Source organism: Symphodus melops (assembly GCF_947650265.1).
Source record: "Symphodus melops genome assembly, chromosome: 16".
In the NCBI taxonomy this organism is placed as follows: domain Eukaryota; kingdom Metazoa; phylum Chordata; class Actinopteri; order Labriformes; family Labridae; genus Symphodus; species Symphodus melops.
The window spans coordinates 10,804,109-10,820,595 of NC_136706.1; the positions used below are offsets into that span (position 1 = coordinate 10,804,109).

The window sequence follows — 16,487 nt, forward strand, 5'->3', positions numbered from 1 at the left end:
AGTGATAAAATATATGGAGACAATTCTAAATCGGCATGCCTTTTGTTTGTTGATGTTCTTGTGATCTCACTGATATTCTCTGTGACAGGCATCAAATGACAAATAATTGTCCAAATAAAAACAAATAATAATAATTTCATAAAAAGTAACAGATTAGATATATTAATTTAAACCATCAAAATGCCTTAATTCTTAAATGACTTTATGATGCAGTTTTCATCCCAGATAGTTTTTTTGGGGTTTTTTTGGGCCATATACCCTTTTATGAACATTTGGATCCCAACAAATAAAGCTTCAGGTAATATAGGCCTATTAAATATCCATGTGGAAATATGACATTCACAGTCGAGAAAATAAGGCAGTATTTAGTGAGGCTTCATGCTGCGTGATAATTTAATGAAACATTTACTAAGCATAAATTGCTGATGCATGCTCTCAAAGGCAAACTTTTCCAAATCATGTCTTTGCTTATGTTGAGCTATTGTTAAGAGAGCACACTTATAAGTGTGCAAATCAATGTACTGCCAAATTCTAACAAGAAGCAACAAGGCAGTGAAACATCATGCAGAATAAATAAAAGAAGATGCCATTACTTAGTATCATTTGCAGTTTTGTCATTTGAAAGAAAACCTCCAGTTAATCCTTATAGAAATGTTGTTTCTATTTTGATTGGGTCACTCATGTTGTTGGTAGTTTAGAATTCAAATAATTCTTCATTTATATTTCCTCAAAAATGATACACAACCACAAAATATCACTTTCTATTTTATTGCATTTTAGTACACAAAACATTAAGGATGCACAGTCTATCAAATAAACTTTTTAGTTTTATGTCATTCAAAGTTTCTTTTAACCAAACAAAACCATTTTCAGAGAGGAAAAAGTGCTTTACAGGGATTTACCATCTCAATAAATACATGAACATTGAGGTCTTGTTGGATCCTGCTCTTCACACAATGCCCATGGCACTAAGATACAGATGCACACTCTTGACTCCTCCCATTACACACACTCAAAGAATCACACTGAAACACACACATACACACACATACAACTCCATTCTGTTTTATATTGTACCAATACACCAACACTCCTCCTCGTGTGTAAGACACTTGTGCACGCACTTCGAGGCTGAACAAGCAACTGTAAAAATTATAAATTAGTCATAATACAATTATTTGGAAATATGAAAATATGTAACTTGTAACAGTTCAGATTTTATAGGAAACAACAAGTGCGCTTATCTCAATATTCCCTCTGTTTCTCTGGCAGTTTAAAGAAATTTAGCTGAATTGTGGCGGCTGAAAATGTATTAGCAACTGCCTCTAATCTACAGTCTTGATATAAATGTCCTGGCATTGTGCCTTTCCTTCATTTCAAACCAGATGCCATTTGTGGACGTAGAATCTGATTTTGTTACAATGGCAGATTTAGAGGCCAAGTCATTTGTTTTAAATTATAATTATGGAAAAGATAAGGCACACATTATTTTCATCATTTTGCAAAAAACCAAATGTTCTCGTTATTTGAGTTGAAAATTTGAATCTGGAATTTTTGAGACGTGACAATGTCATTCCTAAAGAAAATATTTCAACAGTCAACATATTTCTTTTACATATAGGTTTCCTTCATGGTTACTTAGAGAGACAAGAGGGCAGTCTTACCTCTAACGTGGTCTACTGTGTGCCTGGCACAATACCAGTCCCCTTTAATATTCCCCTCTATGACAGCTATCAGTCCTTTAAAACGCCTTCCACGTTTAAGTTGGAGGATGTGGGGAGGAGTGGAGATTGCTGTACATCATGTGTAGCAAAACAGGTCCTTCAAGGTGGTGTAAAATTCAGTCAGTGAGTTCCTGCTAATGAAAGCTTCTCATTTTTGACTGCAGGAGGGATATTCCTGTCCCCCTGAGTGACCCAAAAAACAAGGACGGATAAATCTTGGTTTCTTCCTCGGTTTTTCAAATAGTCAGGGCTACTGAAAAGTGTTCCTTTTCTCCAAGCTGACTTATGTGTGACCTCCAGGGCAGGTCCAAGATCCAGAGGTTTGGGGGTCATATGGGCCAAAGTGGTGAAATGTTAGCGGCTGAGGGGGAGCTGAGGCAGTGACATGGCCTGGTGAGAGAGACCCTGAGAGGTCAGCACAGAAAAAGGATGACCTGAAGACCACACAAAAATACAAAAAAAGAATTAAAACAGTGAAACACAAACAGATCTGCTTTAAAAAAATACTGAGAATTTACTGCCCAAAATCCAAACTCACTGTCGATGTAACCGTGCAAGGCCACCATGCGTGCCCGCTCAGGGCTACCGAAGGGGGAGTAGTGAAGCTCATCAGGCAGGGACGAGGGGATCCTGGACTGGGGATGACCTTGGGGAGCCCCACCATGCTGGGGGGTGTGCTTTTTGTGTCTTGCTCTGCAGTTTTGAAACCACACCTATGAAGACACAATGTATCATGTGATGTGTTTGTGTACTACTGCTGTAACGACACATTTTCCCGCCATCTATCCATACATCAAACCATCTAACCAGACATCATGTCGCTGTATCCTTTATATACATTTATTTATTAAATCTAAACTAAAAATATATTCAGTATTTTTGTCGTATTTTTATCAGCCTTCTATTAATATTAGACATGGAGGACATGAATGTAGATTTGTTTGTACCAACCTGTATAACTCTCCTGCTGAGGCCTGTCATGTCGGCTAGCTTCTGTAACGTCTGGGCATCTGGATTGTTGTCCTGGGCAAACTGAGCCTGCATGATCTGCATGTTGAGACAGATTATTTGCTTGATTAAAATCAAGCGCTTCTCAGATCCAATTAAGGCAAGATTGCTGAACGTTTACATAATAAGCTGAATTAAAAACATATTCTTTGTTTTTTGTGTCTAACCTGTAGCTGTTCTGCAGTAAAGGATGTCCGTGCTCTTTTGGCTGGTTTGGGTTGACTGTCTTGTTCTGTCGGAACGGCTCCTTCTAATGTGATACCATTACCTGAAATACAAAGATAGAGATTAGATGACCTGCAATGAAGACTCAGATATTTTTTCCTCTGTTTGAACCCCAAATGTAAAGGTTTCAAACTCTTAAAACATGGCCCAGTGAACCTCATATCATATAAATATCCACTAGAATCAAAAGGTAAAATGGCAAATATGTAAATTATAAACAACATAAGCATAGCATTAGACAATTGTTAATTATGACATGATAACTTTAAGGAGCTGCAATATAAAAAAATTAAATCCACAAATTCTGATAACCGCTTCAGCAAAAAAATGGACATCCACAAAAAGCCATTACTTTAAATCTGCCTGATCCAGCACTCACCACTCTCAGCTGCTCGTTTGAGGTTCTCTACCATGGTGTCATAGTGGATCCTACACAGAACCTTCTCCTCGACCAAGCCAAACTCCTCTCCCGTCGACAACTGCCTCTTACAAGAGAAGCACGCAAAACATGCCAAGTGGTATGCGTTTCCTCTGGCCCGCCGCACCCAGTCACTGGCGTATATCTGGCGCCCACAGCGGGCACACTTAGTACCAAACCTACTGTGAGGGAGAGAGAAAGAGGAGAAAAAAAGAGGGAAGGGAAAATGAATGAGGTATTAGTTTATACGGTAAAAGCAACACAGTAGAGAAAATATACATTTTATCAAAAGGCCATTTCCAGGTAGCGAACACAGAACTTAACAAACGTCCTTTTATTTGAGAACATCTCAAGTGAGCTGAAGTCAAAATAAATGTTTTTTAATTTGAAGTGTTGGCAGAACTCAAAGAGGTTTAAGGAAGAAACCTTGGAGGAGGATATCGCCCTCAGAAAAAGACTCCTGGCTGCGGCTGCAAGCTGAGCTTTGAATGCAAACAAACCAACACCTGCAATTTCCTGGCTGAGTCTTGAAGGCCCTGACACAAGCACACGCTCACACACAAACACAGACACAGGGGAACACACATGGAAACCGGGGTGGTTTTACACGCAGTGGAAGATGAAGAAAGACTTGCATGACATCACTCGAGATTGTCGTGCTGTAACTGATAGCAACAGTGAGGTCAGGCTGCGTATAAACCTAAACCACCTGACTTACTGTTCTAAATGGGTGGGGGGTTGAGGGGCACTGAGGGGGGTGATGAAAGATAGATGGTCAGAGAGCGGGCGGCCTACATTTGTTTAGTAAATACATTACAACAATTCCTCAAAAAAATTAATGTCTGGAATCTACACATTTAGATCATTTGTTAAACTTGAACGTGACTGTGAACAGCATGAGACAAATACCAAGGTGAAAGAGAACCAAGTCAAAGTAAATACTGCCATATTGAATAACGATAAGATTCCTATTGACACAAGTGTGCTCCCACCGCTTGTGATGTGCATGAATTAATATTGTTAATGGACAGTTGGGTCCTTAACGTCGCAGCCTCTGCCATTAGTGTGTCAATGTGGTAAACGTGTCATGTAATGTAAAAGTACTTTGAGTAGTCAGAAGACGAGAACAGTGCTATAAAAGTCCAAGTCTATTTACCCTTTTATTGTATTTGTATAAACAGTGTGACTCATTTTATATAGTTTTAATTTAACAATAGTGTTCTGATGCAATATGCTTTTTCAAACCTTGACTGGACAGAAATCTCTCTTTATTTTTGGTCTTTTACTAGGATTTGTTTAAATAGGAAAGCGTCAAATATCGTTATCCTTATCCTCTAACTGAGAGGTTTTACTGAGCAGCTGAACCTCAAACACAACTGAAATAAAATACCAATTTCCTTCTTAACACAAGAAACAAAAGTGAATAAGCTCCTCGTTTAAATAGGACATTAGAGGTTTAATGAGCATAAAGGCTTTAGGTTTGCGAAGGTTATGGTTAGGTTAAGAGCCATTGTTGGGGTCAGCAGCTGCCTGTTCTGAAGTGGGAGGCAGCTTGAAAAAAAGTGCTGCCTCAAGGGTAAAACTGAATAACAGTGGATAGTATGTTCTGTTTTTTTCTTACTCAAATTGGAAGCATTTCCATATTGATGGGATTATTTTGTAAAACAGGCACTGACAGAGGCCTCTAGAGCTTATGTGACTCAACATTTCTGACAGTTGTACAAGCACATGTAGCTACTCACACAGGAAAAGCCGAGCATCACAAACATGAGCCAAATTCAAAGAGCAGGCAGTAGTTGAAAGGTATGAAGGAGGCTAGAACTGGTGAGGGCAGGATAAAAAGAGCAGACATGGAGAGAGGAACGAAGTGGCTGAGGGAAATGGCAAAGTAAATAGCGTGGATGGCAGAGAGAGCACGGGGACGGAGAGCACAAGGGTTGCCAAGTGAGTGGGTTTGGCAGTGCATCAGTGCTCTCAAGTCCACTCTATCTGGGATGAAAGCATACTATATCGCTGACATCTCAAACTCCAAGCCTCTTTTCATGTATATTAGCTTGTTGAGCTGAAGATTCATTTTCCTGTCTAGAATATGGACGAGAATATTTGTTGGGCATCTTTAAATGGCTACCGTGTGAGGATCTGTCTTATTCAGCATCTGCCTTCACATTTAATTCACCATATTCACACAACCATTTCCCCCTGATGTCATGCTCATGGTGGGAGGTTTAAATGTTGATGCTGTTTTGCTGTTATATGCTTATGCTGTTATATTAATGTGCTCGCTTTATAAATGAAGGGGAGTTAACAATCTTTTTCATAAAAAAGGCTATATGACACATAAAATAACATACTATATATATACTTACTGTATATTTGCCGTTAACTAGAATAACAAGTTTTATATATATATATATATACACCAACTTCTTTAATCACAGTTGCAAGGCATCACATTAAAACATACGCGAACCACCACCGTCACCAAGGCAACCATTAAGGCAAAGAACCTCACATTAAGCAGTCAACCCTGTCAGATACAAAATGATACAAAATTCAAATAGAAACCAATCCAGCAAAAAATAAAACCTCAAGAAAAAAAGCATATAACACCTGTCTACAGACAGGTGTTATATGAAATGGTTATAGAAATGGATAATGACAATCCACAAGAAAACCCCAACATATTTGATAACTCATTCCTACAAGACAACAGTTTACTTAGCTTATGTCTTACATCTACCAAGATTATTCATAGCCACGACTGACTTAGTTTATGATAGCTACAAAAATACAGTGAAAAAACCTTCAATTTCTAGATAATTTCAGTTAACTATGTCCCAATTAAAGCAATGTTAGCAAGGAGGTTTGTTTGCTATTAGCTAACAAGTCAAATATCCTGTCTCACTTTGCCCAACCTCCTTCCAGTTTTTTTTTACTGTTTATTACATTTTAGTTGCTTAAAACTTGAAAAGTAATGAAATAATTTCAGTAACTGACCTACATAATGACAATTTATAACTTTAAACACAGCAACAACATTTTATATTAACAGTTGAGCAAAATGTCCAACGTGAATTATGATTGTTCCTTCACCTTATTAATGCAGCAATGTCAAAGAATCTTCATTTAAACACGCCTGTTATTTTTCATTGCAAACATATGACCTTATGGGAGGTTAAAGTATTTGTATTGAGCATCAAATAAAATTAGTTGGCCAAGCACTGACAAGTTAATTTCTCACAAATATGTTAAACTAGAGCAAAAAAAAACAAAACAAAAACAAAACCTCTTAGAGCCCAATAAAGCCATTCTGGAATCGTCAACTTGACTTAAAGTTCAGCATGTACTAAGTATAATTTTAAATTGTTATGAGGAATTCAAGTATGTTCCTACAGTAAAGAGGAAAATATTGTGGAACATTGTAGCTAATCTAGCATGACAGCTTGTCAGTTTCATGCTCCAAGACAGAACCCAGAAAAGCTGCAAATCATCCCTTTTTTTACCCCCCTCCTGCTCCTCCATCTTCATTCCCTCTTCCCCTTCAATATCCCTTTTCCCACCCTTCTTGTTCCCTGTGTTTTTATGTCGTGTTTTGTCTTTTTTTTTTTTTTTAAACCCTGCAGTTTATGTTTTAGCAATCCATTCCTTAGAGCCTCCATATCACTCACAAGAGGGAAATCCTGCACCGCAAAACTCCCTATTCCCCCCAGATCTCGCCTGCTTCTGTTGGCTACATACTGTCTAATCTTTTCTGTATGTATCAGTAATTCACCTGCTGCTGAAAGACGGGTTTGAGAAGGTACACGTTCTTTGGATTATTGCTGATGTGCTACGAGAGTACTGTAATCTTTATTAGATTTGTCCTACGATACTCCCTTCTTGACTGCGGTTTTAAAACACAAGGTTCATGTTCGGAACCTTGTGGAAATCTGAGAATGGAAAATTGATCTAAATAATTTCGAGTCAACTTCTTTTAACCAATTTTACAAATTATCAGGATTTAACGTAAACCCTACATGATAAATATTTTACTCCTCTAACACTTCCATAACTGTGAATTAAATTCTTCTTTTCTGACTCAGTAGTCTTTGTTTAAATGTGACAGATGTCTTATTATAATTTCAGTTAATTAAAAAAACTCAGATCACTCTTTGTACTGTCTCTTGTCACTGTTGCTATGGATACCTAATCAGCGTACCAGAGGTGGGTGAGTCCATGAATAATTATTTTTACAATTCAAACACATTTACACACAAAGAGAGACACACGCACGCCCACATGCACACATCTCGCCCACAAAGTTTCCTACAAACACAGAATCTGGTTACACTGTCAGTATCCCAGGGTGCCTCTGATTAGTTCAGCAATGCAACTTCCTGTGTGGCCTGCAGCTCAAGAACGAGGATGATGTTACTACGGAGCGAGGTGAGGGAGGGGCGGATCGAAGCAAGGGGGGTCAGGGGAAGAAACTGATAAAGAAAAGGTTTGGGTATATGTGTATTTGGTGTGTCTGTGTCTTTGTGTGTCTGTGTGCAAGCCCCTAAGCCCTGACATGGGTTTGAGAGGCACAGCATGGGCTCTGTACTGCCCTGCCCCCCCTCCCCCCCAATCACCATACTCACTCGCACACACAAATATGGAGTGCAACCCAGTCTGATTTCCTGCTATTACGCCCCATTAAAGTAGCTGTCAGTCCAAAGCCAGATGAGAGGCTGACACAGATGAGGAAATATCTCCAGAGGTTTAAAACCAGCCCAGAGGATCTGGACTCACAGTGGTGTTTAGCCTTGTTTAAATCTGGCCTAAACCCAAAATACAGTTTATATTTACAGAGGTAACCTTTGTTCAGGCCCCTGCCCTGCAGCAAAACTGCACGGTTACTGCCAGAGCCTCTAAATATTTTCTTCTTACCAGTGTGACGTCCAAGGATATCAAATATTATTATGCAAAGGAGAATGTTTCTCTCATGGCTGTAACCATTTTTAGAAAAAAATTACAGCCACGGTCAACCGTTTGACCTTCAGTATCGCCTGACTATCCAATGTAATTCCTTATCACATTGCTTGTCACTCATCTCTTCACACTGTAAGTACAGTTATCCCACAGAAAGGAGTGCAACTTGAATAAATGCAGTGGTTTTGTACAAGCTTTGGACATTTAAAACGATGTACTTTTTTTTTATCTTGTGAAGGTGGTTGAAAGAGTAAACACATGATTGCAGTAAAAACAAATACTTTACCAATGGAAAAAAAGTGGGGAATTAAATGTGATGTGATTTAAATGTAACTTTCAGAACATTAATTTCTCCATTATTACTCGTGGGGGGACCATAACTACCTTGTTTAGGTGGTGTAACAAATAACTAAGATGTTGGAGCTTAAAAATATTTTTTTCATCACACATTATATGGGTATAGGCTATCTCTCCATCTCCATCTATCTCTTCATTTTGTTTAATCAAAGGCTGGCTGTAGCTCAGAAGCTAATTCAGGGTTAGCCTTTCTGTATTTTTGAGTTCACGTACTGTTTTGTCTTAAAAAAAAAAAAGTGCATTTGTTGTACTTCAATCGGAATTAAATATTTCATTATTGACTTTTGCCTTTAGGTGTCAATGGGCTAATTTACAAACAGCAGTACAATGCAGCTATTAAATCTGCAAGAGTTTGAGTGTAAAGCTGTTGCACTTCAAGTTTTCTTTTGATTGACTTGAGCTACGGTTCACAGACACTAAACCCCTCTGCACACAGATTGATATAAAATGGATGTTCAAATGTGTGTATTCTGTCTATACCATATGCTAATCCTTTTTCATCCATATCTAAATGTTAACACTTGTATTGCATGGTATTGCTTTGCATTCACAACTTCACGTATTTACAATGCAGGATTTCTCTGATGAGTATATTATCGCAGCTTCATTGCTTCCACTCATTACCATTTTCTAACGCTCTGACATATTTTGAATCCTCTCTCTGCGTATTCAACAGCAGCTCACAGTCCTGAGAGCAGAACTTAGGGTGAGAGGGGTGAACGTTGAAGGAGCACTGAAATGGAAACGGGTCAGGTAAAATATTATTATGATGTGACCAGGCTAATATAAATCTCCATTTTGAAAAAAAAAAAAAAAAAAAGAAGCAAAAAAAGCAAGCAAAATGATTGGCAGCTTCTGGACATGCATAAATAAACATAGATCTCAGTGTATGTTTATCTGTGTTTCACTGTGTTTTGAGTTTTAAAAGGAGGCAATATTTGCAGTGCTTCCTTGCTAATATTGGCATGTAATTCATATTCATGCTTTCACATTTAGCTGTGTCTATGTTTTAGTGTGTTTTTTAAGTTGGATAAGAGTCTCATTCAGATCAGAAACATGCTGACCAGGCACTCGGGGAGGTCTAATTGCTGGTCTGGAGGTCTGAGGGTCTGGGGTGGAGGACGACTAATTGCTGGTGATTATAAACCTCAGAGCGGTGGACTGGTCTCAGGTTTCAATCCGACACACACCAAAGCTCACTCACTGCTCCAAGCACTCACACATGCACATATATGCATATACTCAAACTAATGTGCTAAACATGGGTCTATACAACATATGCAGCACATTCAGGCTACGGCACAGAATTTTATACTGTTGCTGGTGTGAACCCCATTTAACCTCAGATACCACACACACATGCACACAGGCACAAACACACACAGTCAAAAAATGAAAGTGAATCAGAATCTATGACTTAAAATAAATCTGTCAACCAAGACTAATTCATCCTCAGCAGTAGAAAAGAAACAGCTACGGTTCATGTTGGATGAATGCAACTTATTCATTGTCAATAGTTTACCCCACCTTCTGTATTGAGATAGATAGATAGATAGATAGATAGATAGATAGATAGATAGATAGATAGATAGATAGATAGATAGATAGATAGATAGATAGATAGATAGATAGATAGATTGGCTCATTTTGCCCAGGACAACAATCCAGATGCCCAGACATTACAGAAGCTAGCAGACATGACAGGCCTTAGCAGGAGAGTTATACAGGTTGCTACACTCTTTTCCTCCAAGTCTTATCTTAATAGAAGGTGATAATAATGTAAGAAAAGAATGAATATGTTTTCACAGTCTTCTCTACCCTTTACGATTTTATATTTAGATATAGATAGATAGATAGATAGATAGATAGATAGATAGATAGATAGATAGATAGATAGATAGATAGATAGATAGATAGATAGATAGATAGATAGATAGATAGAGAAGGGTATGACTTAACCTGTTTAAATGCCTCACAGTAGTTATCGTAGTAGTTATAAAGTAGTAGCCTATATAATTGAAAAGAACATATAATTAATATTCTCCATCACTTTGCTTTGTTTGAATCTCAGACAATTAAAATCAAGTATGTTTTTATTTGACAGCCACCATTTGGCATTTTACTATTTGCACCACATGCAAATAGTAAAACACACCAATGAAGTAACATTTAGACTTTCATAATTGTCGAAATTCTTCTTTGTTGTGAATGTTTCACTTCATGCTTTGTTGCCTAAATGGACCAAATAAACGAGGCTACGTCTTAACAGATCTTATAGATTTCTGCATAATGTATGTGTTTGCTGGGTGTGAGTTACACTCTTGAAAGACGGAAAATGTAGGCCTTTCAGTTTGTGGACAAAAAAAGATCAGGTCAAGGGTCGGACACGATCCACAGTATAAACAGGAAAAATTATCTGTCACATCAATGCAGCATAATCTCATTTATCGGCGCGGCTGTGGAACGTTGATTAAGTTATACTTCCAAAATGGTAGGCTAGAAGGAGTCCACATTGGCACGTTCTCAAGATACCTATCCTAACCCTAAGCAAATAATTTCCCATACGGTCTACATTTTATTTTTGTTGCATATTTTATGTTTTGAATAGTCATAACAAAACGTTTCATCTTTCAGATTGGCTTACAGGCTACACTAAAGACTTTGTTACAGACTTTGAGGATTTTTCAAAATGTCTTTCAAGATCACATTTAACCCGCATCCATCTCAAAAGAATAGAGAGAGAGAGAGTTTGTAAGCAGGCTGTGTGTAAGTTTGAAAGAAAAGAGAGAGAGGGAGTGTGAGATGGGAGAGATATGGACGAGAGGAGGAAGGGTTCTGTGTGCAGAGTAGACGTGGTATTTTGAAAATAGGGTCATAAACTTACCCTACCTGAAATAATCCATTTTACAGAAGATCTCCTTGTTTTTGATGTAGCAGCTGCTGTGCTGACGTAGCGACGTCCTGCAGACGGAACACTCCAGACAGCGCACGTGCCAGATCAGGTTGTTCACCTGCGAAGAGGCGACAGATATGTCATCACACACACATTGATGATGTATCACTGCAGCAGGGACTCAAAGCGTGTATGTGTTGCTCTGTTGACTTTGTTTAGTGTTCCTATTTCTGGAGCTTATCTGCGATGGATATTTGGGCCTCTATGCGTTCATATTGGAGTAAAAATGTGTTGATTTTATTGTAAGGCTTAGGTCAACACACGTCTATATCTTATTATAAATTAATAGCCTGCAAGTTTAGCAATTTCGTGCTATGGTTGTTTTTTTAATACATTATAGGCCTAATAAAGCCTTGGCCTATAGGCTTCAAACATTGCTCAGCTGACTTCGAGCCCTTCCGCATAATAATAGATTCTTTAGCATTTGACAACAATTGAAATTAACGAAAAACAAAGCATACATGTCAGGCATTAAAAATATCTGGTCTATATGTAAGAGAAAATGATACAATTATTGTAATAAGTTTGGCTGTTTAAAGAAGCACATTTTTAAATATAGCCGATATAGGTGGCCTATATGGCGATTGAAATTATCCGCATTGTTTATGCTCATGGTTACTGTTTTACATTCAACCGATATAAAAGTCTATCGAAAATCACGTCTCCTTGCTCTTCAGTAGCCTAGAGGCTAAACAACCAAATGTAAAATGGAGCTGAAGATATTTCTATTGCGAAAGAAATATCTAAGATTGAAGATTTTTAGTTTAGTCTACTTCTTCACGTAAATATATAGAGAATATATTAAAAGGGAACGACGACAAAAGATTGACATTTTGTTAAATGTTAATATGGAACGAAGATGATATTTAAATAACATCAATTTGATGTTTTTTTATTATTATTTATTACGAACAAAACATTTTAAAATTCATGTTTTTCAGTCAGTTAAAAATAACGAAAAGATCTTTCCATATGAATAAAAGTTTTAGATAATAGCATGTGAGGTCTTGCAATATAGACTATAACAACCCAAAGAAGATTTATTTTATTGATATTATAATACAAATATTTGTTAGCCTGTATTTTAGGCTAAATATAATGCTAAACTTTCACAAACACTTCTATTCGATGCAGTAACATATTCCTTGACCGACAAGAAAATATTATCCTACGTTATCTGTTCCTCCGTCAGATAATCAACTAATGATGTTCACATCCTGACACACACACACACCCATTAACGCTTCTAAAGACTGCTGGCAGCACGCGGGCGCACGCGACAAAACGGAGCGTATTTACATGGGGGCTGTAAAACTAGGAACCAAAACATCCTTGTTGTGTCTGCGGCCACCAAAACAGCTCTTCTGCTTTTATTTCGTTATCTGAACTCTAACAATTCCGTAAACATATAGGCCTAATCAAATGATTGATTTAGGAACTATAATTAATTCATCAAACCTAACACATATAACATAACATTTATTGGTTAGCCTATAAAATTAGTTAGCATACGTGTATTCCAATTATGCACTATTTGTCAGGTTTAAATATTTAAAGGTTACATTTAAACATATATATTTTGTTGTATTTATTGCTCTTTTTTCATTCTTACATAGAGATTCAATTTAAAGATAATGCCAGATTTGTTGTTTATTTAAAAACACAGTAGAACAGTCCCAATCCAGAACCAAGGACTAAATGTCATTAAATCATCTGCTAATAAATGCCACGCTCCAAAAATAATCGGAAAACATTTTTTTTTTTTTTTTTAACAAGTCCCCACCCCTCGACAGTTTTCTCGGCCTCTCACCTTCAGCAGGTATCTGTCCAGGATCTCCTGCCCACAGCTGGCGCACACGTTCTTCCCGGTGGAGGGCACCGAGCTGGTGGTGGAGATGGGCGAGCACACGGAGGGGGTGGATGGGGTGCTGGGAGACGAGCGTGTGTCCTCCCTCTCCATGTTGGACCGCTGCGATTCTCCGTCCGAATGAGACTGCAAGAGAACATCGACACGGCACAATCTTACAGAATTCGACCCACAGTTTGGACACCTCGTAGTTTGTGTTATTCGTAAAAATGCGTTCATAATTCACAGCTATTTAAATATATGTAGACTAACGTGACAACTATCTGGCACTGAAAAAAAAAAAGATGTGCAAAAAAAATAAGCAGTAAAGCTCTCACCATCTGCGTGTGTTTCGAGTCCACACTGCAGCGCGAGCCTCCCGGTGTGCCCTGATGCTCCGTGCTGATCACCTATAAGACAACAATCAGTAAACGACAGGTCTTCTTTACTTGCCCCGTCTCATCGTCAGCTGAGAAATCCTCGGGGCACATTTGCAGACAGCTCTCCAAGGCTACTCCTTTTTAAAGTAGGCTAGTCCTGACAATAAACCCCGGTTAAAACTGTTAAAGGGCCCCCGCAACAAAAGGCACATTTTAATGAAGCTATTTCAATTTGGATTGATTTTTCCCTTCCCCTTAACCCATGCCTCTCACAATAATAGTATTTTCTCCGCAATCCAGGACACGAGAGTGGAGGGGGGAAAAACTACCTGTAATTACAAATAGCTCGAAACGCTGCGGATAAGAGGGACCCAGAGTGTCAATTTCAACTGTCAGTCAGAAAAAGGCAACGGGTCACCCAAAGAATTGCAAATTTGATTTTTAATGGCTGTAATTAAAATCCAATTCTTCTCTGGCGAATTGGCAGCGCTCGACAGGGCTCGCGGACCGCAAATCACGCTATTCATAACAGAGAGGCGCGTGCCTCTTCACAGCGGCTGGCGCGTGCAGCTGATCTCAGTACACAAGCTACGGTCCTTGTGACATCACAGCGAGACAAAACAAAACTCACACACAGCGCTATCTGCTGCAAAAAAAAACTGCTCGAGTTTGCGTCGGAAAATAGATCCAAGGTCTTTCTAAGGAAAAAGGAAAAAAATGGTTACATTCAAATTGGCTCACGTTTAACTCACAAAAAATAGGCTACCTGTGCAAAAATATTAGTATGTCAGCATCACCACGCAAAAATAAATATGTCTAATCACACGTCAAAGGCTCAGCGAGCCCAAGTATGCAGTCTCAAACTTTTACGCACAGTTGAACTCACAGCTTTTTCAAAGTGTAGGTACCTGTTTCGTGGGAATTCCTTCGGACAGAATCTTATTTCCCTCTGAAAGAGGGGACAAAACTTCATTTTTCCAGTACATGAACCCCTGCAGTCTCACAGCGTACAGTGTCTCCAAACTCGGTGCGTGGATTCAAGAGAAGACTCGGCGATGGGCGTCTGAACACGCATCCGTGCTATGCGCGCAGGGTTCGAGTCAAAGTCGCACAGTGTCTTTTTGAAGGCAAAATGCTATTTCTCTACAACCGATGTTGTGACTGCCACTGAAAGAAAGTGGATACGATCTGAATCTTTGCTGTGCTGGAGCTGCTTGCTGCTTTATTTAGAACAGAAAGATTTCTTCCTTTATCCTGTGTCCCCCCTCTATCCACTTTAGGGAAAGAGTCTGACTACAGGAAATGAATCAGATTGAGGGGTTGGCAGTTTTTACTCCAAGGCTCCGTTGGTGTAGGAGAGAATGCAAAGTCGAAGAGAGCAGAGCAGCGGAGTGACTGAGCAGAGCTTTAGTGAAAGTTTGCGCGGCTCTCTGGCCTGCCTTACAGTTAAAGAAGGGGGAGGGTGAACAGTTTCATTTGCGTGAGAAGGGTGGACACACTTTGGAACAGTTATGACAGAAACTCAGTTAAACTCTGCTACTCTGTTCGATATGCCACACATTTATAGCGTCTACCAGAGGACACAATACCAAATGTAAATTATAGTTACGCATATAATTGTCATTTATTTGCTACTACAAATATACAACTAGACCTGGATAGACTGCAACATAATAGTTAACATGCTCGGCATATAAATAGACCTTTTTATATGCAACGTCTTCACAGGCTGTACCCTATAGTTTTATGCTGAATACTCAAGATCACACCAGAAAAGTGCATATTAAAAAAATGGTTTTAATTGTAATGTAAAATGAATACAAATGTTTAAAGCAATATTCCGGGTTATACTAATTAATCACTTAATATAACATTAATTAATTTGAACTGCTTTTGTTTTCGTTGTAACATTGGTTAACAAAAAATGTAAATGAAGGTTGACTACACATAAAAATAGCTATTGGGATTGGCAGGGCAGAAAAAAACAAACAATACAAACAGAAATTTTACAAATCCATTCAAATTCCGACGTATCATTTTTTTAAAATGCCATGACTGTACTATTATCTTAAGAAATGAGACATTTATTTTGACCATTTTTTTTGGGGCCATTCAGACATATATCGGCCTTGCAAACACTAACAGAACGGGTTTGGGAAAGCGGGAAAGAGCGTGTTTTGAAGAATATTTATGCACACAAAAGATGAGGTGATGCTGATGAATAAAAATGCTCACGCAGTTATTTAACGAAGAGGAAGTCTGATAATTACAGGAAATATGTGAGGGCGCGCGCACCGGTTTTGATCAGCATGTCAATCACGGCAGGATCTCACATCCAACCGTACATTTTGGATCAGGAAATAACCCATCCAAGAACACCCGACCTGGTAATATATATATATATATATATATTCATAACATATGTAACAAAAAAAAGTTAAACAAATATGTAATAGTTCAAAAGTACATTTAACCTTTAATTAAAAATGTATTTTACGATTTACGCCATGTCTTTAAGGGATGGTCTGTAACCCAGACAGCCGCTGCCCCACACACACACACAGACACACACATACACACACACTTAAAAAGGGTTTGCTATATCAAGAGGTGGCACTGGATT

General features: G+C 38.4%; 1 protein-coding gene across 2 annotated transcripts; it reads right to left on the reverse strand.

The window, feature by feature from the left end:
- Positions 1-777: 777 nt before the first annotated feature.
- lhx6a (LIM homeobox 6a) lies at positions 778-15,287 on the reverse strand. Of its 2 annotated transcripts, none has more exons than XM_079363637.1 (9): positions 14,773-15,287; positions 13,823-13,894; positions 13,449-13,631; positions 11,575-11,696; positions 3,337-3,554; positions 2,900-3,000; positions 2,676-2,771; positions 2,263-2,437; positions 778-2,158 (listed from the first exon to the last, which is right to left on the reverse strand). In XM_079363637.1, the coding sequence occupies exons 1-9, from the start codon at positions 14,848-14,850 to the stop codon at positions 2,079-2,081; spliced, it is 1,125 nt and encodes a 374-aa protein (XP_079219763.1). In that variant the 5' UTR covers positions 14,851-15,287; the 3' UTR covers positions 778-2,078. The 2 variants fall into 2 exon arrangements, with proteins under 2 accessions (XP_079219763.1, XP_079219762.1); XM_079363636.1 differs by having other exon boundaries at positions 3,337-3,557.
- Between the last annotated feature and the right edge of the window lie 1,200 nt (positions 15,288-16,487).

Bases quoted from the DNA above. Each gene is read 5' to 3' on its own strand.
- lhx6a (XM_079363636.1), bottom strand. From the start codon at position 14,850: ATGTACTGGAAAAATGAAGTTTTGTCCCCTCTTTCAGAGGGAAATAAG. The intron at 3,558-11,574 runs GTAGGGTAAGTT...TCTCCCTCACAG, and splicing joins TGTAAAATGGATTATTTCAG to TAGGTTTGGTACTAAGTGTG. The intron at 2,772-2,899 runs GTTAGACACAAA...CTCAACATGCAG, and splicing joins TTACTGCAGAACAGCTACAG to ATCATGCAGGCTCAGTTTGC.